The sequence below is a fragment of the Centruroides vittatus genome, unplaced genomic scaffold (assembly GCF_030686945.1).
Source record: "Centruroides vittatus isolate TY-2023 unplaced genomic scaffold, ASM3068694v2 contig_364, whole genome shotgun sequence".
NCBI lineage: Eukaryota > Metazoa > Arthropoda > Arachnida > Scorpiones > Buthidae > Centruroides > Centruroides vittatus.
Window position 1 is genome coordinate 752333 of NW_027122188.1, and position 27566 is coordinate 779898.

At 32.6% G+C, this 27566-nt stretch overlaps 1 protein-coding gene across 2 annotated transcripts; it reads right to left on the minus strand.

Annotated features, from left to right (window-relative positions):
• Positions 1 to 2646: 2646 nt before the first annotated feature.
• Positions 2647 to 26569, minus strand: LOC136975171 (uncharacterized). 2 transcript variants are annotated; one of them, XM_067270208.1, is made up of 6 exons: positions 26532 to 26569; positions 26431 to 26492; positions 19966 to 20166; positions 16910 to 17571; positions 5234 to 5298; positions 2647 to 2937 (listed from the first exon to the last, which is right to left on the minus strand). In XM_067270208.1, exons 3-6 carry the CDS (start codon positions 20146 to 20148, stop codon positions 2903 to 2905), a joined length of 945 nt encoding a protein of 314 aa, XP_067126309.1. In that variant the 5' UTR covers positions 20149 to 20166; positions 26431 to 26492; positions 26532 to 26569; the 3' UTR covers positions 2647 to 2902. The 2 variants fall into 2 exon arrangements, with proteins under 2 accessions (XP_067126309.1, XP_067126310.1); XM_067270209.1 differs by lacking the exon at positions 26532 to 26569 and having other exon boundaries at positions 26431 to 26518.
• Between the last annotated feature and the right edge of the window lie 997 nt (positions 26570 to 27566).

Sequence of the window (27566 nt, forward strand, 5' to 3'; positions counted from 1 at the left end):
TCATCCTTATACTAGAGAAGAAACTGAAGTACAAGTGCACATGCAACCAGAAAAACAAAATGCAACAAATGACAAGGAAGACTACAAAGCAAAATTGGGAAGTAGAGAAACTTTAAAAAGTGTAAAACCGTTTCAATTACATGACCTGCAAAGTGCAAACATAGCTGAGATTGCAGAACCACTCACTGTGTTTGAAGCAGTACAATCAAATGAAAAACAACATTGGCTAGCAGCAATGAAAGAAGAATTCTGTGCTCTAATAAAGAACAAGACCTGAGAATTAGTGACTTTACCAAAAGACAGAAAAACTATTGATAGTAAATGGATTTTTAAAATAAGAAAACCAGATGGTTCAACTGAGAGATATAAAGCTCGACTAGTGGCCAAGGGATATACACAGAAACAAGATGTAGACTGTAAGGAAACATTCTCAACCAGTGGTAAGGTTTGAGACAATCAGAACTGTACTCTCAATAGCAATAAATCAGGGCCTCTTGTTAAAGCAGTTTGATGTGAAAACAGCCTTCTTGCATGGAGATCTGAATGAAGAGATTTATATGAGCCAACCTGAAGACTTTGATGATGGAACTGGGAGAGTTTGCAAACTAAACAAGAGTTCATATGGTCTAAAACAAGCACCTCGATGTTGGAATGAATGAATACAGACCTTTCTAATTAAAAAAGGATATAGGTTGAGTCAAACAGATCCTTGTTTGTATATCAAAAGAACAGAAAAAAGTCTGACCGTGTTAGTACTGTATGTGGATGATGGATTAATTGCAGATAAAGATGCAGAGGAAGTACAGAATTTTCTAGAGGAATTGAAGTCAGAATTTGAAATAGTAGAAGGAACATTTAAGCATTTTCTAGAAATTGAAATATACATCAAAACTGACAAAATTATGTTGAAACAAACTAATTATATTGAAAGGATCCTACACGAATTCAATATGGGTGACTGCATGTCAATAAGTAAACCCATGGAAGGAAGAGAAATATACAAAAAAGGAAGGAGAACGAGTGCATGTACCTTACATAGAAGCAATTGGTGCACTACTTTATCTCACAACATGAACCAAGCCTGAGCTATCCTTCTCAGTGAATAAATTAAGTCAGTTTTGTGAGAATCCCTGTCTAATACATTGGATGGCTGTTAAACGTATTTTTGCTATCTAAAGGGAACTGTGAACCATGGATTGGTGTTGACAGGCAACAGAAGTGAATAACTTGAAGTATTTAGTGATTCTGATCATGTCAGAGATCTAGATGATCAAAAATCCACTACTGGATATGTAGTTAAAGTGGAAACACAGTGGGTTGGGGCAGCTGAAAGCAAACTTCTGTTTCACTGTCCTCAACTGAAGCAGAACTGATAGCTGCAAGTGAATCAATGAAAGAACTTCTCTGGTTCAAGTGCCTAATTGTCAACCTGGGACTCAAGAGTGCAATAAAACATATATTACATGTGGATAACCAAAGCACCATATGCCTAGCTAAAAATTCAGAATTCTCAAGGAGGACAAAGCATCTGGAGACTAGATACTATTTTGTTTGGAAAAAATTTCATGAAGGAGAATTTGAAATTAGATATTGTCAAAGCAATATTCAGCTGGCAGACATCCTAACCAAAGCTCTGCCTAAAGAAATCTTTGAGCAGATCAAGAGCAGGTTGGGAGTGGTTTAGAAAAGTTGTTGCTCAGAGATTTGCATTCTTCTTGGTTTTTCAGTTAAGGGAGAATGTTGGAAACATTTAATATTTAGTAAGTGAAAAACCGGAGAGAATGCAAGGGGGCGCTGTAATAAGTTGGTGCCAGAGTTGAAGGACTGGAAATCTATGTAAGCATAACTAAGTGTCGCCTGTATCCATTTGTTTAATAATTTATAAGTAAAGATTGTTAGATTACAACTGAAGGTGTCTTTTCTTGAGAGAAACAGTCTAACATTAACAGTTTCAGTACCTGTGCTATTTATTTTGGTAATAACAAGTAGATTGAAATAATAATAATTTTCATACATGATATGGTTAAAAGAAACATTGGATTTCACAGATCCACCATACTGGGTATAAAAAAGTGACAAGGATAAAACTAATTTGCTTAGGTATCATCACTGTGCCAATACTTTTGTCATTCAGGTCATGTATGTAAATATACTTTCTAAGATTTCAAGCCAAAAATACATAAATAATATTTTTATTTAGTGTTATTATGTGATGAATAACATCTAATTATTATGTAAAAATTTCAGAGCTACAAGTTTTTTTTCTATTAAATTTATACAAGAAAATTTAAGAAGTGACTGTATGCCAATACTTTTGTTCATCATTATACATAATAATTAACATTAAAACAACCAGAATATTCTATTAGAAAAATTGGTATAAAATCATAGTCTTTATTTCAAAAGTAATGAACTTTAAGCATTTTAAAAAAATATATATAATATACTTTGATTATATATATATATAAAATATCAAATCTTAGCTATTAAAATGAATATGAATTTATCTTTGGACTGAAAATTTACAATTTAGCTCATCATACAATAGTTTACTTTTCATTAATAATTTTCCATCAAATAAAACAACATATAAAAGTAAATAATAAAATTATTTGACATTGTTTTAATAAAAATTATGCAATCTCCATTTTTATCGTCCTTACATAAAATATTCATAAGAATAGAAAGAGACAGTATGATATTATTTGAGAAAATGTATATGTAAATCAGCTGAAATTTAACTACTTCTTTGTTCTTCTTAGCAATTTCATTTTTCCACATATTGCCAACTGACTGATAGTAGAGAGATTTGCTAATTATTTGTAATATTACATGCATCATCTCAAAGAACTGTACAAGTTAATTTCATTTTCAGATTTACAATTGTTTTTGCTTTTTGTTTTTATTGAAAATAAACTTTTATTGGTAATGAAGCAGCTGAAAAAAAAAATATTTGTCATTACAGCAGAAAGAAAAATTACATTGATATTAAAAAATATAAATATATTACCTTAAAAGAAAATAAGCCAATAAAATTTTTTTTAGTTTTTTTCCTTAAAATAAATATTAAGAAATAATCATCATTTACAGAAATGATACTTTATTAATAAAATACAGTAAGACCCTGCTTAACGCTGATTCGATATAATGTGGTCTGCTGAAGCCTAAAAAAAGCTCAAAATTTACACTGATTTAAATTATCGTGACATTTTATTCATTTGTATATAATATGATTATTTACTAACACGAACCAATCAGAAATAGGTGGCAAAATGGTGTATTTTCTTTAAATCTGTTTGTTTGGCACAATTTTGGAAAAAACATAACATCTTGGATGCCATAGGCAATATTGGCTTTGCTTGGCAAGAATTAACTGATAAATGCACGAACAAAGTGTGAAAGAAGTTATGGCTGAAGGTATCCAAGAATTCTCAACGAAAAGAGCCTATTGCTGTATCATTAGGTTGACCAAACTCAACCTAATCGATACAGCATGATATTGAGGCGTTACCGCCGGTTTCTGTTGAGAGTCTTACCAACGACAACCTTCAAGAACTGGCAGAACAAGGAATTCATGTACTACTGGAAAATAGAGGTTCTGAAAACAAAGAGTCCAAAGAATTTCTCTACAGATTTCCTTAGTAAAAGTTGGATAATGATAACCAAAATCGTTGATCAAATTATAACAAAAATGATCCATATTTTGATAGGAGTGCAAAAGCAAAATCAGGCATTTTGGATGCGATCTTCTGCTACCGACATTTGCTTAAGGAAAGAAAAAAGCGACAAATGAAACTTTATGATTTTTATTGCAAAAAAACAAGAATTTTAGAAAAGTCAAGACCTTCATCACAAACAATGTCTTTACATTTCTGTGTGCATATGTTTGTGTGTTATTTAACATATATTATTATACAAATTAATATAAAATAACTTAAAATTCACACTTCGACTACACGATTTCATTGCAAAAAACAAGAATTTCAGAAGATCCAGGACATTCATCACAAAAAGTGAACTTAACACACAAACATATGCACACAGAAATGTAATTTAACATATATTATCATGCAAATTAATATAAAAATAACTTAAAATTGAAGTAAAATTTGTTTATTTTTGGTCACGTGTTCCCCTATCCCGGTTTACTCTATGTTAAAATGACCTCATTTAACACTGTTTCATTTAGCGCTTTGTGGTCTAGGAATGCATCCCCCTGCGTTAAGCAGGGTCTTACTGTAATTAAAAACATTAAACTAAATCTTTCTTAGTTACATTGACATCACACAATTAGTTCCAAAAAGCATTTGCATTTAATCAGTTATTTTCTGAACAATATGCTAAGAATTACTAGTAACTAAACTTAAAAATTTTACAATTTTGATTTTTAAGTTTTTAATTTGTAATTTAGCAGCTACTATTTAATTAACTTATATACAATTAAATGTATTAAAACTATTATCTTCTATTACACTTAAGGTAAATTAAGTTTCATTTCTGTAATAAATGGGAAACAAAGTTCTATTACATATTTTTAGCATCAAATGCATTTCAAAAATATTCATAAATCTGCATGCAAAAAACTAAATGAATAATCAACAGTTCTAATTCTAGTAATCACACTAACTTATAATTAAGTTTTAATCATACTACTGTGATCAAAAAGTATCAGGAATGATTCATTTAAACTGTGCATGCAAGAAGGTGCTGTCATTTTCATTGACATCTAGCAGCAATCCATAGGTCATCATCTGTTTTTGTTTGTAAATAAATGTTGTTTTGTGTGTAAAGAATTTTTGTGCCAGCAATTTTTCAAAATGGCATAAGTGCATTTCAGTGGGAGGGAATTTCTTTGGAGGAGACAAAATAAATTTTGATGAATGAATTCAAATCTTGCATTTTATTGAACTACTACCTTTTTGATCATGGAGTATGATTAATTTAAATCAATACCAAGCTGGAACCAGGAATAGAAAACTAAAATTTCACACTATATTCCTTATAGTTTTCTTTAAAATATCAGTATCAAATTATAATTATTTGCTTTTTGTCCAATATTATAATAAATCTTCTGAACAGCTACATGTAATTTGTTATAAATTCTTAGCAAATTACATATAGCTGTTCAGAAGATTTATAGGTATCAAATATTTTAAAATTATAATTAGGAAACTGAAATAACAAAAATAAAGAGTACTATACAATAATAATAATTTTGAATTTATATACTTACTTCCAAAAGCATAACTTTCATTCAAGCATTCAATTATATTATTACAATCATCTTCATTAGCCATCCTACAATATAATATGATTTAAATTACTTTCCTCAATTGAGGTAATACGGTAATCAGTTAAAGCATTATATAATTTAAAATATATATGTACAGATCTGTTAAAGTTTATTGCCTTCACAACAGGATGTCAAGTGAGCTGCCTCCCACTCCCTGGTGTCAATGACAACAATGTATCATATTACTGTGTAAACAAAAAGTCCCTTCCCTGTTAGAAGTGGGTCAGATGTCAAGGTTACTATTTAATTTTATTGAAAACAATGTTGTCCTTGACATTTAAGAATCCAGTTTTGTCAGAACTGTTTATTTTTAATATCTGTCTTATAATTTATTTCCGCTTCGTTTATAAAACTGTTTTTATTATGTTTTAAATCGATTTGTTTTAAAATGTATAAAGTTTATGAATTAAAGTGTAAAAACAGCAATGAAAATGTCGTTATTTCAAGATATATTTATTGATTATACAGTTCAACTTTGCAAAAAATGTTTTCATCTCTCTTCGTTGTTATATATATATATATATATATAATATATCACCATTTTATAAAAGAGATGTTACTGAAATGTATATTCAATTTTTATATTATGTTGTATTTATATTCATATTGTATTCAAATTGACCTTTTTACAATTTGTAATTATTCGTGTATCACATTATATTTCATTTCTTCAATTCTATACTACTTGTAATTATGTAAAAATTATTTTTATATCGTTATATTTATTTTCCATTTATGTTTTGTCAAGTTTAAGGTGTTTATTATTTTAAGCTAATGCGACCGAATCTACGAATGGCAGCTTACTGGCCTCACATAAATTTCTACGGGAAAGCCATCATTGCAGACGTAAAGTTCTTTATCCGGGAAAGATGCCATTCAGGATCTATTTTCGACATATTCAAATAAAATAAGCATACACACTTTTTAAATTTCTAATTAATATTTATTTCAATAATCAAAAGCTATACATTTTTCAGGGCATGATTTTGAAAGAAGCCTTCTAATGAAGGGCTTAAACTATTGGAAACGATCTGATGATGTTATTATCCAATAAAACATTCGAAAATTTTCTTGAACATGATTTGTTAAAAAGGTGTTAGCACACCTTCTACTTGCTTGATTGGGCATTCATGTTGGTCACACCCTGCATACAGCGTATTGGCCATGAATTGTTAACAAACTATATCAGAATTGTGAATCAGAGATAACAAATATATTTAAGCAACCAATCTGCTAGCAATGAGGTGAAATGTCAAGTAACAGTTATAATGACTGTTATAACGTTTAATTGTGCAAAGTTTTCATGACTTGTTTGAAAAAAACACAGATTAAAAATGAGTAAATACATTTATTAAATGGTAAGAAAATATACACTGTATTCTTTACAGAAAAATAAAACAAATGACAAAAATTACACCGTATTTACAGGAAAACAAAACGTCACTAACAAACTCATTAGCAAAACTGAAAATGCCCAGTTTGGGCCATGCAGATGGAGGGGAGAGGTTCAGAACTCATCCACAATCCAACTCTTTCCACGACCTCATTCAGTCGCTTGGGCATACTTGCCACAAGATTTTGACAAAGTATGCCCTCACAAAGCTTCTCCCAACGACCTCTAATGATATTCCAGAGTTCGTCGGGAGTTGCCGGCTGAGTGAGGCCGTGGCGGAGCGCTGCCCAAAGATGTTCAATTGGGTTGAGGTCTGCCCCTCTCCCTGGCCATCCCATATCCACGAGCTGTGGAAGTTCCTCCATCCACTCCTTCACAACTTTGGCAGTGTGCACTGGAGAGCGGTCGTGAACAAAGTTGATTAGCTCTTCTCCATAGATGGCCCTCACTGTTGGCAACAACACCTGTTCGAGTATCTCCACATATTGCCTGGCGGTGAGGTGACCGTCTATTCGAATTAACTCCCCAGGCCCTGCTGCCGTCATCCATCCCCAGACAGCTGTAAACAGAAAAAGTCAATAAAGTTGTGATTTATAAAATGAACAAGCAAATTGTCATGTTCAAAGAGTTAATGACATAAATACATGAAAACACAACATTAAAAAATTCACCTATTGAAAAACGACTGCTTTTTTGGGTGCGCTACACATAAGTAGGGTCATACTTGGTAGAAGGTGGGCGATGCACCCACACGGTCCCACTGTTCAACGAACAGAACACCTTTTTGTCTGTGAAGACAACATTTTACCAATCTTCCACAGCCCAGTGCTGATAATGTTGGGCGAAGCCCACCCGATCAAACTGATTTCCTACTGTCAAACTCTGCTTTTGGGCCACTCTTCGCCCAAAAAGATTAGCCTCTCGCAATCTATGAATAAAATAAAAGTATATATTATTCTGCTACCTACATTTCTGTATATGCAAGAACACGTTAATAAAGTTGTCTTTCTGGCGGTTCGTTATATCGATAGAAATTTATTCGAAGGACGTATGAGTATTATACTATAAAGGTTACATACCGTCTCTTAACAGTGTCTGTTGAGACTTGTAGATTTAGCTCTTTCCTTAAAGCGTTCACTGTTGCGAACGGATTTGCTCGGCTGGTGGATGCGAGCTGAGCGTCCTCCTCCGCCGACGTCAGCCGTGGTCTGCCAGACAACTTTCTGGGAGACACGGAACCCCTGTCACAATGGAGTTTAATAATTCTCGATACCGTTCTCGGTGATATTTGTAGCATTTCACTAATTTGCTTAACTGTGTATCCCTCATCGTTGTGACGAATAACAAGCAATCGAATCTCTGGACGCAATCATTTCAACATGCCGAAATCTACATGTCATGGTCGGAATCACGTGACGTTCTGTTATAATGTATTTCTGTAAATTCAAATTGACAGCCGTTACAGATTTCGTTGGAGAGCGACCGTTAGGTTTAAGTCAAAGAGTGGCGTATCTGTTAACAGTTTGTTAACAATGTTTTGTTTCTGTTAACAGAAACGCCACTCTTTGACTTAAACCTAACAGCTGTTATCCTAACCGTCATTCTAACTGTCGCTCTCCTGAAAGAATGATAGACAATATAAAAAAAATGTAGAGTTTTTATGACTGAGTTTCTCAAACATCTTTATTTTTGTTTATTAATGGCAAAATTGTATTGGACCATGACTGATTCATGTTCCTTGATACTCTTTTTTTTCCTCGAGTGACTTCCCTCCCTCAGACTGCTCTCTGCCTATTTGCCACTCCAATCTCCAGATGAATATAATTTTCACAAATTGCAAATTTTGTGATAGGAAGCTTGATCCCTGTATGAAATTGTAAATATGCCCCACCCTATCGACTTTTTATATAATAACTGGTTTGTATCATTGTATAAAAATATTGTTTCTTATAATTGCATATTATAAAAAATCCAGCAATGAGATGCTAACTTTCTCAGCAACAACATTCATAACTGCCTGTGGCACCATCTGATATATTTTATTGAAAAAACTTCTTATAAAATGGCAAAAAGCTTAATTATATAAATTAATTTTGAGAGATTAGTCTTATAAAATGTTATAAATGCTAATAACAAGTAAAATCTTAAGTACAACCCCTATCTATCTCTCCAATAACCTTTAACCACCAAAATTTAATAGCATCAATCCCAAATACACAAACCTCCCTGCAAAATTTCAACAAAAGACACAGGTGGTAAGCTTCAAAGGGGGTGAACAAAATCATGTCCCCACAGTAATATCAACACATACAGAAAAAACTCCCAAACTTTTTTGCATTTTGCAATGTTTCAAGGTCCTAAGTTCAAAAATGTAAATCTTGGGAAAGTCATTTTTTGGCAAATTGCCATACTTTCCTTCTGTTATACACGGTGAGTTTTTTATCTTGAGACAATGAAATAACTTAATTAGATCTCATTATTTTAGGAAAAAGGTAGACAAAAGTTGTAGGGTTTTGAAGGGCTAATCGATTGGTGAACTTGGATGTAACCTTGACCTTCAAGGTCATTTGAGTCTGTTTTCCTCAATGGGAACACACATTTTTGACCCAACAATGGACAGAGTGGGAAATTTCACAACTGGATATGCCTTTGACCTTATGGTCTAGGTCAAAGGTCAAGATTATTTTAAGGTTTAAATTATAAGCTGTTTCTAATAGAAAACTGTACTTTTTATTACTGGAATAGGCAGGGAGGTAAAAGTTGCCTCCCTGCCTATTCCAAGGAAATGAAGTAGCCAAATTAGCTAAGGGTATAAAATTAGGGCACAATATAAGAAGAGAAAAACAGAAAGAAATAAAGAGAAAACCAACACTAAAGTAAAGGAGATTGAAGGGAAGATAGAAACAAGCTGCACAGGGAGGATAGTTGATTTCAAAAATATCATAAGCATACTGATGTTTCTCTTTTTCTCTTAACATTCATATGGGAACAAGCTGGAAAAGCAATGCAGGAAAAAGTGACCCATAAGACAACAGAACTTAACAAAGAGTTAAAAACACATCAAAGTCACATACCCATCCATATCAGTTGTTCAGAGGCATGAAAATTATCCTGTATTAAGACCCAATGAAATTAGAGGATGGGCAAAATGTGCTATCATAGCTAAAAAAGGAAAATAATAGATGATATTTCTGCTATTTATATAATAACTAGAAAATAAGATTTAGAAGAGAGTGGGATGATAATGATAATGTGAAATCTGGAAGTTAAAAAAAAACTAGAAATTTCTGAATTTTTTCACTCCACTTATAAACGGCTTAATCAACAACATTCCATACCCGGGAAATTGTTGACCCTCGACGGGCAACGATTGCCCCCTAACTGTCAACAAGCCGTTATTCCCTCGGATGCAGGTAGATCATCTTGCACGATGGTTTACAGTTAGCGTCCGAGCTAGTCGTTTATTTAAATCCCGGGAACACCTATGGCCCAAAATGCGATCCGTTATCGATCACGTGATGGGTTTTCTCATCAAAAACTTATAAAAGACGCTTCCTTCCCCCCTAAAAAGCTCTCCGATCGTCTCTCCATTACGAAGTGCACTGCGCCGTCGACCGAACCCGAAGTTTCAAAGTTCTTAAGTTCTTTTAGGTGCCATTGTCCAGTCTACGAAGTCTAAGGTTCTACGTGCCATCGTCCCATTAACTGATTCTCCGTCATCCCGAAAATCATCGTCGCTTCTGCGAGAATATTCGTCTATTACGGACTTGTTAAGAGGTATGAAAAATATTTGTAAACTCTCTCTTTCCGGACCCCCTTTTGTATATGAGGGTAGAAGTGTAGATTTGTTCATTTCGCTTTTAATAAATCTTGTTTTGTTATAAAATGGCGTCTTTCTTGATTGTCGGCTTCGCCTTATCGTCTACCCCATCCTTCCTCCTCATCCACTCGCGTAACGCGTGACACGCCGTCAACATAACCACCATCCTTGACAAGCGAGTTGCCGGAACAGAAGGTACGACACCTTCTTACCTCCCTGGGATCTCACAATAATGATAATAATAATAAGACACCATTAATCAATTGTGGGCTCGAAAGGCACTCCATGGCAGGCATCCTTATGATCTAGCCCAGGATTTTGTTGACAAAACTGCGTCAAACAGCTGGTTAGCTCGGGGATGCCTCTTTGGGGAGATGGAAGGATTCATGATCGCCATACAGGATCAGGTCATAAATACTAAAAACTACAGAAAACACATACTCAAGGATACAACACTCACAAATGACACATGCAGAAAATGTCACATCATGCCAGAAACTATACAACACATCACCTCTGGTTGCAAGCTCTTGGCACAGACAGATTATCTACACAGACATAATCAAGTAGCAAATATAATACACCAAGAGCTTGCAAAGAAACACAAATTAGTAGACATCCACAAACCATACTTCAAATACATTCTACAGACAGTATTGGAAAACAACACGCACAAAATGTACTACGACAGAGCCGTAATCACAGATAAAACAATTTACAACAACAGACCAGACATCACACTCATTGACAAACAATAAAATCACATACATTATAGACATATCCATTCCAAACACTCACAATATACAAAATGCATGCACTGAAAAAATTAGCAAGTACACAGAACTCGCCCAGGAAATAAGGCTTCTGTGGAGGATGGATAGGGTGCTTATTGTACCTGTTGTTCTCTCCTCTACAGGCATCATACCACACACACTACACAAAAGCCTGGGCACATTACAATTGAATAGAAACACATACATCACACTACAGAAGGCCACTATATTGAATACATGTCATATTGTGAGAAAATTCCTGAATACAGACACACACACTGATACACTTCTTTAATTTCTGTTTTGGTTACTATGCCTTGACTTTGGTCTGGCATAGTACACAGCCACTGGTGTGAACCGCAGTAGCATGCCGTCATTGGAAGCGATGGAAGCGCCAATTCCACCTTCCAATGACCTTCCCTTGTATTTTATAAAATATAAATTTTCATATTTTAACGTACAGCATTAATTAAAATTAATTTTTTATTATGACTGCATTATGTATCTTTTACAAATTTCTATACTACATGTGAAAAAAACGATAAGATTGCTATTGTATATTTGAATAATTCGGTGGCAGAAGGAATGTCGAAACCAGGTCAGTTTCCAATCAGCCAGATTATATAGGCATTGGCACATGTGGTTTACAGTGCACCAACCTCACCCGGTTTAGCTGGTAGAAGCAACATGCATAAAGCATCTAATTTTATATCCCGGACCGGTTCTGAGCTGTTAGCCGCCTACCTGTCAACTTCCAAGCAGCCAGATTATAAGCATTGGCGCATGCGCTTTACAGAGCACCAACGTCACGATTTAGCTGGTAGATGCAACACACGCGTAAAGCGTCCAATTTTATATCCTGGAGCGGTTGTGGGCTGTTAGCCGCCTGCTAGATATTCAGCCGCCCTCGCCCGATTATGTGAATCACGAGTAGACTAGATCAACGGCGGGCAACCCCCGGCCCGCGGGCCAGCTATGGCTCGAGAAAAGTTTCTATCTGGCCCGCAAGATCTTTAATAGATTATTAAATTGGAAAAATAACTAATTAATAGTTATTTTTCCAATTCTTTGTAATTTTCAAAAACGATAAGAGAAATAAATGTAGTAATTAACTTTTTATTTATTTATTTCATATTTGCAGACTAAAAAAATTCCAAGTCACAAGAAGGCGTCAATTAACTACTACGGCCTGCGGAAATAACATAAAATTTATTCTGGCCCATGTTATAAAAAAGGTTGCCCACCCTAGACTAGATTTATAACTTAACCCAACCGATAGGAATTTACTGGTATGTTTTTATGATAGTTCTGTATAGTTGACAGGAGTTTTAAAAAAATCCATTAAAATATTTGATATATTTATTCCGCGTTTATTCTGCTCTCCCAAGATGGAGAGCAGAATAAACGCGGAATATTACTTACGAATTTCAATGTTAAACCGGTGATATTACGATTTAGTACGTGCCATCTGTAAGGGGATGCAGAAAAAACGTGTACAATTCTAGTAGTGTTAAAAAATTAACTGTTACTTTGGCAGCATCATTTACAACCAAATTTAATGAATGAGACATACAATGGTACAGAAAAAGCTCTAGAATTTATTTTCCTTAAATTTACGATTTATGTATTGGTTGTCATAAAAATTTCTTGCCACTTCTTTCCTAAGACTACAGATATTCAACTACAAAGTAACTGGTTTCGACTTATTTCTACTTAAGTAGTAGTTAAATAATTAAGCGATTAGGGAATTAGAAACATAAATAAAACCCTGATGAAAGAGCCGAAATTTTACTTAAACAGAAGCTTAACCGAACCAATCTCTTGCCGAGTACAGTGGGGTCTGATCTCTTCGTAATATTAGATGTAGTAAAGACAGAAATTTTTCCAGTTCAATGAGAGTGACCGAAAAGTTGTAAATTTCGGAAATTTCCGTGAACACTCGATCCTAAAACGAATTAGTTAGAAAACGAACGACAGACAATCTGTTAAGTTTAACATATTTAGATTTTTACAGCTATGGTGAGAAACGTTTAAAATCTACAACAACCCCGTCGCGTCCTTTGAGATATACTAGTAATGCGACAAAAGAGGCATTTGACATTGACCGGTATCGGCACCCTTGGGATTTGGCACGCACACACCTACCTGGGCCGTCTCTGATTCCATTCATTAGCCACTCGTAGGGAGCTATTTCACTAAGTTGATTGTTTTAAGATTTAAAAAGTAAAAAATATTTTGTTATTTTTATGTATGTTTCTTCACAAAGTTACATTTAATTATAAGTTTTTTTAAAAGTATATTCATACAATTGAAGAATTTTTTGTACTAGGTATGTATGTTCATCACACAGTTTGTTTTACCAAGTAAGTTTTTCTGATAATTTTAATTTTAGCCCTTATATCGTGGCTAGTGATTCAAAAAAATTTATTTAAAAAAGTTTTGGCTCAAAACCATATAACGAAAAAGAAAACATTATTAAAAGAGAAAGACCAGTGCCTAAATTAAATATAAATACGTCAACAAAAAATTTCGACATTTTGACGATAAAATTTATGACGAATGACGATTCTTTCGTAAAATTGAAGCAATTTGGAAATCAAAGCGGAATAGAATTTAACATTGGTAGACAATGTAAAATAAATATTGAAAATTATAACGAGATAATTACAATTAATAGGTATATCTAAATTAATAGATGTTATATGTTTTTTCTCAAAGCAAGAATTGGAATTTAGGGGCCATAGGGAATTTATTAAATCTAATAACAGAGGTAATTATATTGAATTTTCTTATTTATTAAGTACGTCAGATAATCTATTAAAAATACATTTAAAGAAGTATACGGTTTTTACTGGCTTATCGAACAAACGAATACGAACGGGCCCTGACGCGCAATTAATTGATTGCCCCTGTAAGTCAGCTTCTTACAGAAACACAGCTTCCCTATCATCAAATGTCACGGCACACCACTGGTTAACCAAGTATATCTCACTTAACCCAACATAATAATAATAATAATAATAATAAAAATAATGAGAGAAATTTATTGCAACTTATCAACTTATGGTCTTTGAATAAGTAATAAGTAATATGTTGAAGTAACATAAAACAAGCACAATATGCATAGAAAATATTTAAAAGAAAGAAAAAGTGAAATGTACGAGTTAATGTCGAAGATAAAATCGGAACTTGCTCCCGCACAAAAACGAAGTCGTCATAGAGAAAGTTACTCTCAAGAGGTGTACAATGACCTCACATACACCAACAAGATAGAAGTTACAAACATTTTTAATAAACAGAAATATAGAAAAATCCGAAGATAAGGGAGTTGTAACAATTAATTTAATAGAAATTATTGTAAGAAAGCATTTTTTTGTTTAAATTTAAATGCAGAACAACTTAAACCCTTGAACGCACAGTTCAGACAAACAGTATTGTTCATTGGTCATTATTGCTATTTTATTTGACTCATTTATGTCGTGGAAAGGAAAGTTAACTTACAAAGATGAAGCAAGTTAAAACATCTCATCCTTATAGAAACATACTCGTCGTCGTCTAGATCTGATCCAGATATTTCTTTAGGGATCAAGAATAGAAAAGAGGTGAAGTCCCTATCTGCAAGTAATACACCTGCATAACTAAGGAGACTATCTAATATATGCATCATAAACCTAATACTATGCAAAGCTTTCTGAAATATATCTTTTCTAAGCTATTCCGATAGAAAGGGTTAGAATCATTGTACTAACCATCGATTTATATTTCCACTTAAGAATTTGGTCATAGAACATGTAGATCGAAGTAAGGAAGCGATCACTATGCCACAGTATATGACGATAATTTTGTTAATTATCAACTTAATATATCACATTTAAGCTAAATGACTATGTAAGAAGAATGCTGGAGAGTTGAAGCAAGATAATTCTTTTACCAAGAAAAATCATCACTTCACATTTTAATACGAAATTGCCCATCCCTTTAGAGATAGCTCTACGATTTGTAATACCTTCTATCGATGATATTCTAATCAAATGAAATTATAATGACTTCCACATAAATAAGAAACATGAAAACAAAGATGACGTCGATATTAAACTTGCCACTAAATCAAATGAACAAGTGAAATATAATTTAGATCATTTACTTCAAGAACACAAGATATTATTACTATTCTCCAATTATCTCATCCACAATTATAAGGATCATCATTGAATGCTTCAAATTAACACCTATCCACATATGCATGATTCACACACTTCGTTATCATACATAGAAAGGAAGTTTTTTTCAAACTATTCAATGAAGATAATTGCCAGATATCCCTCTATAAGAATTTTCATGTAATCTAACACAAAATGAAGATGAAGAGAATGAAAATTTAGAAATTATGAATCAAACGTTAAGTTCAATGCAACCTAAACAATTGACTGTCCGGAATTATCAACTTTAGAAGAGGAAGAAAAAGATCATACTAACTTCCTATGATAATAAAATGGAATCTCATTATCCCTACAAAGATATCCCACTCCAATACGATACAAAGAAGACCGGTTCTTATGTTTTAATATATTTTAATTCTACAAAGAAACATTCCACTCTAATCCAACAAGAAATGGTCAGATCTTAGATTTATTCTTGTAGGCTACCATTTGCTGCAAAAAATGTAAAATAGTTACAAAAGTCCTCTAGTGGTAGCACAGCAAAATTAAAATTAATAATTTCATTTGATAAAAAAATATATAAAAAATAGAAATATATGTTTTTCTGTAAATGTCATATTTGTCCTGGCAATTTTTTTTATCAAATGTAATTATTAATTTTAATTTTGCTGTGCTACCGCTAGAGGACTTTTGTAACTATTTTACATTTTTTGCGGTGAATGGTAGCCTACAAAGAAAGGTCGACTTTGCTGATGGAATTGTTATTGCCTCGTACAGCATGTGACGGGACAAAAAATGGACTAAGACTCATCTATGTATGTATAGTCAAATAAAAATATATTTTTCTGTAAATAGATAAACACTGTTTACGTTATGTTGAAAAAAGTTTTGTTCTCTGTGTTGTTCACGAGAAAATGTACACTAAACTTTCAGTTAGGTGAATATTCTAGTTTCTTATCTAGGAGTTGTAGTAAGTGCTCACCAGTGGCAAAGTGGATAAAACCACCAAACACTGATAGCTGATCATGAGTATGCGCATTGCAAATGGGCTGAACAAATGGAGTTTTCAGGGTTTGATTCATGTTATTAACACCTAAATAGGGACCAGTTTCCTATAAAAGTCCTCTTGGGAGGCATCCCCCTCAGCAAATCATCCAGGTGTCATGTTGCCATAACCAAATATACCAAACTAATTCTAATAAGTTTTCTATAATTTTGCTATTTATGAGGACATACTTAGTTTATAGGCATTCTGATATTGTTCTTAAAATGGGTAATACCAGATAATTTTTGAAATTTACAATTAATAATGCACATGTAACAATTATTGCAACAAGTACAGTACTTTATAAACCTAGGTGAAGCCAGGTGTAACAAGCTAGCTAATATATAAATTTCTAAATTAATATTTAGTTAATAAATTTTTTAATTGCTTAAATCAATTACAATAAAAATTTTTAAAACACTCACCTGATATTTGCATATGCGTTAGTTTCATTTTTTATTATTTTCATATTCTTTACTATTCCAAATCCATTTAAAAATTCATGTAATTCATCTTCATTTACTTTAGGAGGAATGTTTTCTAAAATGATACAATTCTTCTCCCCCAATTCCTCACATACAGAAATGGAATAATTTATACTGTCTCTCTCTTTGTGGGATAAGGTATCTGTTTTCTCATCCAAATAATCATATTCATCAGCATTCTTAATACTTAAGGAAGATTCCGATCCATAACTTGATGACATACAAACTTCAGAAGTATTATTATGTTTAGATGCAGATTTTTTTCTTTTTTTTTTAATTTTAAAACCTTCTTGAGGTTTAGTAGAATTATTTAGACTGTTTTCAGATTTTTTGGAGTTGATCTTGCTGTTTACTGAATGTTTTTTTTCTGTAAAATGACAGTTTACATGAGAACTTCTATTCTGCTCATTTGATACAGATGGGTTTTTGTCTTTATCATCTCCTCCTTTATTCCTTTTTGATAAAACATTAATAACTTCTTGTTCTGTTATTTGATTTCCAAGAACATCTTCACACTGAGATTTTATGTTTTCCATGATGTCATCACTCACAGGTTTTGAAGTGAATAGTCTAGATTTAGAACTACCCATTTTATATGCAAGCTAAAAAAAATAAATTTTTTAAAGAAATACTATTATATTTTACATATATAAATTATCAAAATAAAAAAAGTTTTTATAATAAAAAATATTATATAATTTGTGACTGACCAGTGTCTCAGCTAAAACTTCTCTGCAGATTTTTAATTTGATAGTATTATTTTTTATTTATTTATTTCATTTCTTAGATTTCAATCTCTTTTATTTTGTTTGGTTGAATTTTAGGATTGGGATTTCCTGACTATGATTCCCAAATGAGGAGATTTCATGGTTTGAGAAGAACAATTTATTTGTTATTATTTATACTTTGCCTCTATTCTGTTTTCTTTAATCTCAATATGTAACCGGTTCAAATACCATTATTTTCTAGGAATTACCACATCAACAGACTCCATAATTACTTGCCAATCAACAACTTTATTTCACCCATATGCATTTCAGAAATTACGATATTTTCCTCCTCAGTGGGTTTTCTTCCATACAAGCTAAACAAGGCACAAACACTTTTTCAATACACTAGTAAATATACAATAACTACATTAAATTTACAATTTACAATCATATATTTACTAAAACCATAAAATATTTGCCTTTCCTATTTTTCAATATTCCAATTGTTTTTGATTACTTTCTTATCAAAATAATTTTTTTCCTATTTTAAAAAACATATTTTAATAAGAAAGTAATCAAAAACAATTGGAATATTGAAAAATAGGAAAGGCAAATATTTTATGGTTTTAGTAAATATATGATTGTAAATTGTAAATTTAATGTAGTTATTGTATATTTACTAGTGTATTGAAAAAGTGTTTGTGCCTTGTTTAGCTTGTATGGAAGAAAACCCACTGAGGAGGAAAATATTGTAATTTCTGAAATGCATATGGGTGAAATAAAGTTGTTGATTGGCAAGTAATTATGGAGTCTTTGGATGTGATAATTTCTAGAAAATAGTGTTTGAACCTGTTAAAAAATGAATTTTTTTTCCTATTCTTTTTAGTAACATTTTTCTGCTGGAAACAACTTCCAAATTTCTCTATATTGTGTGATATGTCATGAAAATAAAAAAAAAAACTATCATGTTGTTACTAAAAATCAACAGTGTTTCCTCTTCCAATTCACACAAGTGTTGCAACATATCGCAATGCTTTTCATGATCTTAATGAATTTTAGAGCAAGATCATTTTCTAAGCATGTGTTGAAGTGCCATAACTGCTGTTTTAAAAGTGTACATTGTTTATACATCTCTCAAGAAACCTGACCAAAAAGACAAACAACAAAATTTAAGTCAACATGCATCACAAGGTGACAGAGTGATAACAAACTCATACATTTAATTGGATACAATAGCGTACATTTTTAAGAAAATCCAATGTCATTCTTTATAATTTCTCAGTGTAAAACTGAAGAGATTATATCAATTTCACATAAAAACAACTCTCTCTATGTAGACTTCCCTTCTACTGTGATTACCTCAAACCATTAGAAAATAATCTAGTACTAATCATCCATTTTTAAGAGACAACATCCAAGTATTGAGGAGGTCAAGTTTATATCATGTGATTCTGAAAATGAGAAGAGGGATGCAAGAATAGAACAAAGAATATGTTCTACAAATTTTCAGTATAATTTCTAAAAGAATAATGTAATATATTTATTAGATAAAAATCAACATATAAGAGAAAAATTCATAATGAATATAAACATTCATTATGAATTTTTCTCTTATATGTTGATTTTTATCTAATAAATATATAAAGAAAATATTTCACTGCTGAGACCAATGAGAAATGTATAAACAGTCCTCCTTAATGTTGAGGATCTTACTGTAAATAGTAGAACTTTGGACATCTAAATTTCTGTACTTGGAGTAATATATCATAAATTTATTTTTATATCCATCTTTCTATCAATTAGTAATTAGCACTGAAAATGGTACTTTTCTGTTAATGGGACACCAGACAATACGTACAGCAACAGGTAAGATTCAAGCTCTGAATGAGAGGTTTTGAATCACCCGCAGAATTGTTGACCTTTGCTAGATATTCTTCTACAAAGGTCAGTTTTTAACATGTATCAGTATATTGCCTATTCTACATGCTTCACATATAGTTGTGTGCTTTAATGCTTGCTATTGATCACACCTCAACACTTGGGTGGGCTAAATAGTTAAATGTGATAGTCTTAGTGGAGCAACACAGATGACAGTATCATGCATTGGATTAAAGTTGTAACTGACTTCCCATTAATAGAAAAGAACCCTGAAAACTTATGCATTGTGGATTTTCTTATACATACAGTTCATTATAATATCTACGATTGCAAGAGAAATTTTGTACAAAATTCTATTAATTAAAATATCAAATTTTTATCTGTTAGAAGTAAAATATAGATACTTACAAAATTCTCTTTATCAAATTTCTGAAGAAATCCTGAAAAATCTAAGTCTTTAATGTCTGGACGTTTCCATCCACGTCCCCAGCACTTAAATGGTACTGCACCTTTTGGATCATTGTCATTTGAAGATTTTATATCCATTTCACTCAATTTAAAAGTTAAAATATCTTCAGTTTCTTCAGTCATTTTCTATTATGGAATACACTGGAAAAATTATTTTATAAAAGTAAATTATGCTTTGTTTATATGCATATTTGAATAGTATTTGTGTATAAAATATTAAATCTATTATTTTTGTACTTCTAGATATAATAGTATTACTTAAAACAATTGGGATTTTAATAGCTTACTGTTTTGTTTAAAGTTGTTTAAATCAAGCACAAGTTTGCTTTAAAGAACTTATATAGGAATATCTAGGCAATTGATTAAAATATTTAGTTTTTAAAAAACTTTTTACTCTTATTCTTATGATTTTGTAAATTAATATAGTTTAATAATTTTTATTATTACGGGTTTATCACACCAATTTGTAATGTGATTTTAATACTTATGTGATTTTACAACTTTTTATTGCCTGTTATAAAAATAAATACATCTTATTTTGCTAAAATGCATTTTGGGTTTTTTAAAATTATAACTCCTCTTCAGCTAGCATTCTTCTTTGAGGGTTTTAAAGTGCAGACAAGAACCCTGACAGTTTACAATATTTAAAATGAACTACTAACAAAGTACCAAATAGAGAATTTTCTACATATTACAAAACTAATAAACTTCTAGTTCAATGATAATTCTTATTAATGTGTAGTATGCTTCTTCTTACATTTATTTTGGTATTATTTAACCTAAATTAAATGTAAGAAGAAGCATACTATGCATTAATAAGAATTATCATCAAACTAGAAGTTTATTAGTTTAATACTATTGTATGAGAATCCAAACTTTAACAAAAATCAGTCATTGATGTCATCATACTTGTTCAATAATTGTTGTCATCTACTACCTGAGAAAATCTCCATTTGCACTTTCTCAATGGCAAAAATAATGCATTCCCATGATCTGCTGACCTCTTGGCTGGGTGATAGCGTGCTAGTATCGTAATTGACAGCCAAAGAGGCAGTTATTGCCCTTTTCACTATGGATATAGAACCATGTGTCTCCCTATAGGAACACCAAACATTATCTCCTGCTAATAATGAATTATCATCTCCTGCTGCTAATGGATTATCATCTCCTCCGGTTTGCCTCCATCTCCCAAGTCTCCATCCTCCACCTAAGGAAAATTCCAACTCCTGTCTTGGATTGAACTTTCCACTCCTACCTTCAACCTGTTCCCAGAGGGCTCCAAACTTTCCAACGAAAGATCAGACAATCATCTCATCTGTAAGTGTCTCCTAAACCTCCAAGTATCTATAACAACATGCGATTTCATGTAAACTCTCTCTTTTGTGAATGCATCAATGTCACTCTCATATTTATCTGCCATATTATATCAGATCATAATTGTCTCACTACTGTTAGCCTGTATATCCAAACAAAAAATAAATGGGTATTTGTTCTGTTAACCTAGTATCTAAGTATCTAGTATTGCTTCCAATGCTGTCTCACTCGCCTCCATCCAAATCCACTTGCTCACTCACATGGCTGCTTGCATGATGGGTTAAATTTTATAGACGAGAAACCATCGGATATAACTGGTTGGATCAAACAGTAATTTACAAAACTTATTAAATTATTTCTCAACGTATAAAGAATTTTTTTTATTTAAAAGGTGGATAGATAGGGAAAAAAATTCTTTTTAAAAACTGGAGCTACAGTTATTTAGACATCGAACTTCTTGAGTGTCCAAGATCAGATAATATTAAAAAGAATTGTTATTACCACAAATATTTTAAAAAGCATTGTTCTTTTTGCAATATTCTATCTTACGAACAATTTTTAATTGAACAAAAAATAGATATTTTCAAAATCAATACATTAATCTATTGTATAGATATTTAATAAATAAGTAATAAATATAATTTTTAAAATTATATTAAACTATTTCTCTATTTTACTTTGTCTTATCGTTAAAATATTGTTTCAAATTGTCATGTTTTAATGTTGTGTTTAATTTATTCGGATATTAGAACAAAAAAAAAAAAAAGCAAATATATATTAATAATTCTCAACCATATCCGATGTTAGCACAAATTGTAAAAATTATTATCACAAATTAATTTTATAATTTAATATCCATAATTAAAAAGAATTTATTAAATTTTGTCTTATTGTTAAAATATTATTTTAAGTTGTCATGTTTTAATATACTTGGATATTAAAACAATAAATTTTTTAAAATGTAAAAGAAAATGATATTATAGAGCAGGGGTGGGCAAGCAAGAGTTCAGTGGCAGCCAAAATGTAGGTTTTGCAAAATGCATGGGAGCCGCAGTTCTGTACTGTAATGGTGAATAGTGGGGTAAGGCTGGGAAGGATAGCACTTTCAGCAAGAGCCACATGTAACTCAAAAAGAACCGCATTTGCCCATGCCTGTATAAGAGTATCAAGATGTTTTATGAAAACTAAAGAAACGAATTGAGAAGTTTACTAAATATTAAAATTATTTATAATTTTAATTTACTCAAGAAATTTTTGATCTGAAAATAATTTATAAACTGAAACTGAAAAATTAATTTTTCAGGTTATAAATAATAAAAGTTAAAAAGGTTATAAAAAATAATTTTTCCAAACATTCACGAGACATTGTTCTCACTACTCAGCGGCCTCACAACTGAATGACACGACAACACACGTTCAGTTGGCCTGCGCTGTCCAAAACTGTGCAGGAAAATCAAATGGTTTTTCGTTTCTACTCTGGCGGACTGTGCAGGCCGCCGAAACTGTGCAGTTTTCCCCCCACACACTATCAGGAATTCCTCAAGGCCAGGCCTGCACAGTTTTTCCTCAAAGGATTTCCTAAACGTGTGGCGGCCTTAAGCGCCACGAATTGTAAACTTTATTATCTATTGTTTATTGAGAGAGAGAAATAGAAACAAAACCCCAACCACTTGTAAACATACCTCCACCCCTGAATGCTAAAAATCTAATCTTCTAAAATCACACTAATTAAGTATGATTTTAAAGAAAGCATGGAGTGAATGTGAGATCAGGAAGTTAATAACCCAAAATCCTAAAATATTTCCACTTCTATATAAAAGCTTAGACGACAAAATTCCTTAGCTAAAAAAATATGAGACTCCTGACCATCAACAATCTTCCACTAACTGTCAACAAGCCATTGTTCCCTGGCAGCATGTAGCTCAACTTGCACGATAATTTATAGTTAGCATCCAAATTTGTCATTTTGTTTTGAATCCTGGAAACACCTATAACCCTAATCACAATCCGCTATTAATCACGTGACCGATTTTCCCATCAAAAAGCCTATAAAAGATGCTTCCTTCCCCCCTCGGGGAGCCTTTGATCGTCTCCTTAACTAAGTGCATGGCTCCGACATCCGAAATCCTGAGTTTCTAAGTGCCCTCTTCGGATAATTGACGTTTTGCCTCGCCTCTGCCATCAGGAAGATATATTGTGACCTATTGCCCCTTTCGAGTGACCATTCCAACCTAGGAAATTCACTGGGATCCATCTCTTACGGAATTTTTCCAAGCAGTATGAACAGATATTTGTAAACTCTCTCTCTCGATACCCCCTTTTCACGTATATGAGGGTAGAAGTGAAGTTTTATTCATTTCAATTTTAATAAATCTTGTTTTGTTATAAAATAGTGTTTTTACTCAACTGTCGGCCACACCTTATCGTCGGCCCCTCTGACCTCCTCTATTCGCGTAAGGCGTAATGCACCATCAACGTAACAGCCATCCTTGACAAGTGAGCGGGTCCACGACCTGTTACCAGAAGGGGAGATACGACTTCCTCTTACCTCCCCCCCAGGATCTCACACATCATTAAAAATTAGAAAAATACTTATTAACTAGTTTAGAAACATTTGTTCAAGCCTATAACTCCAAAAGATGTTTTCAGTAAATAATCCAGTAATTATTCAGTTAAAATTAAATTTTTATCTTGATGTTCAACAATATAGTTTAGAAAAATATCTAACTGTTTAGTGATTATTGAATATTTACTTTAATACAAGCAGGCTCTCATTATAAATATTATATCTATTATTAAAATCTATACTAATATATAAAGTGAGAATGTTTGTTTGGTAATCTCAGAATCTATCAAACCACTATACTTCTTACTGTAGACTGGATGAAACTTAATTCTTTCTTCCACGAAAAACCTTGACAATCCAGTGTTTTTAAACAACTGCTAACGTTTTCAACCCCTTCGGGGTCTTCATCAGGCACAGCACAAAGGTAGTTTCAAATGCCCGTGAATGGAACCAAGAAACCAAAGCGAGTTCTATTCCAATTTTTGAAATCAAAGAAATTGGAAGATAAAAATGGAACATTATGCACGAGCTATTATCTATTAGCTACGCCTGCGTACTATTTACGTTCGCCACTCTTTAAATTTAAAACAAATTAATGCAATATTAAGTTATTTGTGGGTGTGGACTTCCCTCATAGCAAAATTTCCAGGCTTGCGATATGTTGATTGCATCCTTGTAGTTGATGCACGTGTTGTGCAAACCCGCTTTATATATCTCTAGGGTCTCCAGCGTTCTGAGTTGGTCCGTGTGTTGTGACATTCTGATTATACGGGCGTTTTGGAGGTCGGCAGTGATTCCCTGCTGTGTGGCATACGTTGCCAGTGTGGTAGATAGTTTATTGTTGGCAATGTCGTACCTGTGCTCTCGGAGTCGCTGATGGAGGGAGCGTTTGGTCGAACCCACATAGACCAGACTTCTATTAAATCTGTCATCCCACAGGGGAACCTCATATACGCCCGGTGCGTGTTTCATGTCCAAATTGTCCTTCCCATTTCGCAGTAAGCTGTATACTGACCGCAGTCTCCTGTAAGTTATTTTATTTCGGGTGCTGGATGCGATTTCTCTGTATATCGCATCTAAATGGAATCGCATCCATCAGCGACTCCGAGAGCACAGGTACGACATTGCCAACAATAAACTATCTACCACACTGGCAACGTATGCCATACAGCAGGGAATCACTGCCGACCTCCAAAACGCCCGTATAATCAGAATGTCACAACACACGGACCAACTCAGAACGCTGGAGACCCTAGAGATATATAAAGCGGGTTTGCACAACACGTGCATCAACTACAAGGATGCAATCAACATATCGCAAGCCTGGAAATTTTGCTATGAGGGAAGTCCACACCCACAAATAACTTAATATTGCATTAATTTGTTTTAAATTTAAAGAGCGGCGAACGTAAATAGTACGCAGGCGTAGATAATAGATAATAGCTCGTGCATAATGTTCCATTTTTATCTTCCAATTTCTTTGATTTCAAAAATTGGAATATAACTCGCTTTGGTTTCTTGGTTCCATTCACGGGCATTTGAAACTACCTTTGTGCTGTGCCTGATGAAGACCCCGAAGGGGTTGAAAACGTTAGCAGTTGTATAAAAACACTGGATTGTCAAGGTTTTTCGTGGAAGAAAGAATCTATCAAACCAATTTTTAAAACTCTTTTGCTATTAGAAAGCTTATTCCTTCCACATAGCTTATATGCTATTTCCATATTAAAAAAGAAAAATGCACGAGAACAACGTTTTTACCATGGCATTTCTATCATATCATTGTATCATCTGTCTGTTACATTCAAGATCAATCCCCTTTGCCATCTGGCAGGTTTTTTAAATTTACTATCTTATCTATTCAATTTTTGATTCATGCAGTTCAGATAGTCGTATATCTGCTTTGTTATGTTTTTTGTATTGGCCATTTGTTTCTTATAATAATACTCTTATGTTATCAGAATATTTATAACTATAAGGAGCAAATTTACTTACTTTAGATGAAACTAAACTTTGACACGATTTTCATAACTTCTCGTGTTCGTACGCTAACACCATCATTTTACCATTCTTAATGTCAGTTCTTCTCGTAGATGGAATGTATTATGGTGAATTAAAGTAATGCAATTTGTTAATATTGACAAATGTGTACGTGTTTTTTCTTTTATACCAATTCAGCGTGTGAAATTACATCTAAATACGTCCATGTCTATTTGTTAATATTAAGGTTAATATCTTAAGAACTTTTACCAAATTTTTTTATAAAACTTATCTCTACCCTGAAAATTAAGCGTTTTGCCATTTTATAATTAAAAATATAGAAATATAACCACAAAATCTCATAACAGATGGCGCCACACACAATTTTATGTATTTATTATGATAAGTAATATAAAGGTTATTTTTTAAATTCTCATAACAGTCGGGAAAGTTAGGAAACTCATTACTAGATTTTTTTAGCTGGAGACTTTTTGCTTCAGTCTAAGAACCTTCTGTACTGTTTAAAATGAATAATAATCAATACTTACAATTGTTTTATTAAATGGGATCTAACGATGACAGTTCGATAGAAGGAAAAACGATTTTTCTTCTTAGTACGGTTTCATATATTTGCGGGTCGATTTTTCACTATTTATCTTACGGTATGAACTTTTTAAAAAATGATTTATCGAACTCAGAGTCAGTTGCCAGATGTTTTTAGTTCTCGTAACCAAAAATTTTCTAAAAAGTAGCCCAAAGTAGCCAACTCAAAAATTCACTTATTTTATAAATAACTTGAGATTTGACGATAAAATCACAAAACATACTTTTCGTACTCTTCCAGCAAGAACTTCTATCAGAACAATTAGAACAGAATAAAAGTTGTCGGTTTAATTTACAGGCAAATTGATCCTAAAATAAGGATCGCAAGATTCAAAATATATGCAAAAAATGTTTGTTTATTTAATTTACGACAACACGACACTTGGGTGATCTGTCTAGGAGAATGCCTTCAGAAGGTTTTTTAAGTGTAATGGCCCCTAATCAGACATTACAGACGTAGAGAAAACCCGGAAAACTCCACGTGGCCAGTCCGTCCTGGCGAGACGCGAACCCACGACTGAACTCTCATTCCATGATCCGCAATGTTACCAACTGTAACATAATTATCAATTTGCAATAATTTGCAGATTCCAATAATAAATTTGAGCGTACTTTAATCGATAATCGTAGTAGTATTTTGCCATTTTAGTAGATTTTTTTATTTGGTACAAAATCCCCAACAAAAGTATTTTACTCAATGTCAGATGTCGTAGCCGTATATTCGTAATATTAAATAATAAAAGTATTTTAATTGTAAGCGAAGCGATTCAAATTGACAAATCGCCAAAACACGTCTACGAAGTAATGACTCGACCGATTCGGACAAAATTTTGCACTTTAATAGAACTAATAAAACGATGTCCTGACGGAGGACGAATTTTAATTAAAGTTCGACCTAGAACTGGAGATTTCGGAGTCAAAGGTCATTCTCAGGTTAATAAAGGGTACTGCAACACAGTTTTGTCCAGTACGGCACAAGTAGAGGACTCTGTAGTCATAAACATTTCTCAGCAACAGAAGTGTATTGGTACAGTAGTTTATTAAGTATACAAATAAGGTGTAATTATAAATAAAAATAACA

What these genes read in the sequence shown, in the direction of transcription:
- LOC136975171 (XM_067270208.1), bottom strand. Translation starts at nt 20,148, where the DNA reads ATGACTGAAGAAACTGAAGATATTTTAACTTTTAAATTGAGTGAAATG. An exon ending in AATTTGATAAAGAGAATTTT is followed by an intron (nt 17,572 to 19,965) that starts GTAAGTATCTAT and finishes TATTTTTTTTAG; the next exon opens with CTTGCATATAAAATGGGTAG. An exon ending in TGAAAGTTATGCTTTTGGAA is followed by an intron (nt 2,938 to 5,233) that starts GTAAGTATATAA and finishes TTTTTTTTTCAG; the next exon opens with CTGCTTCATTACCAATAAAA.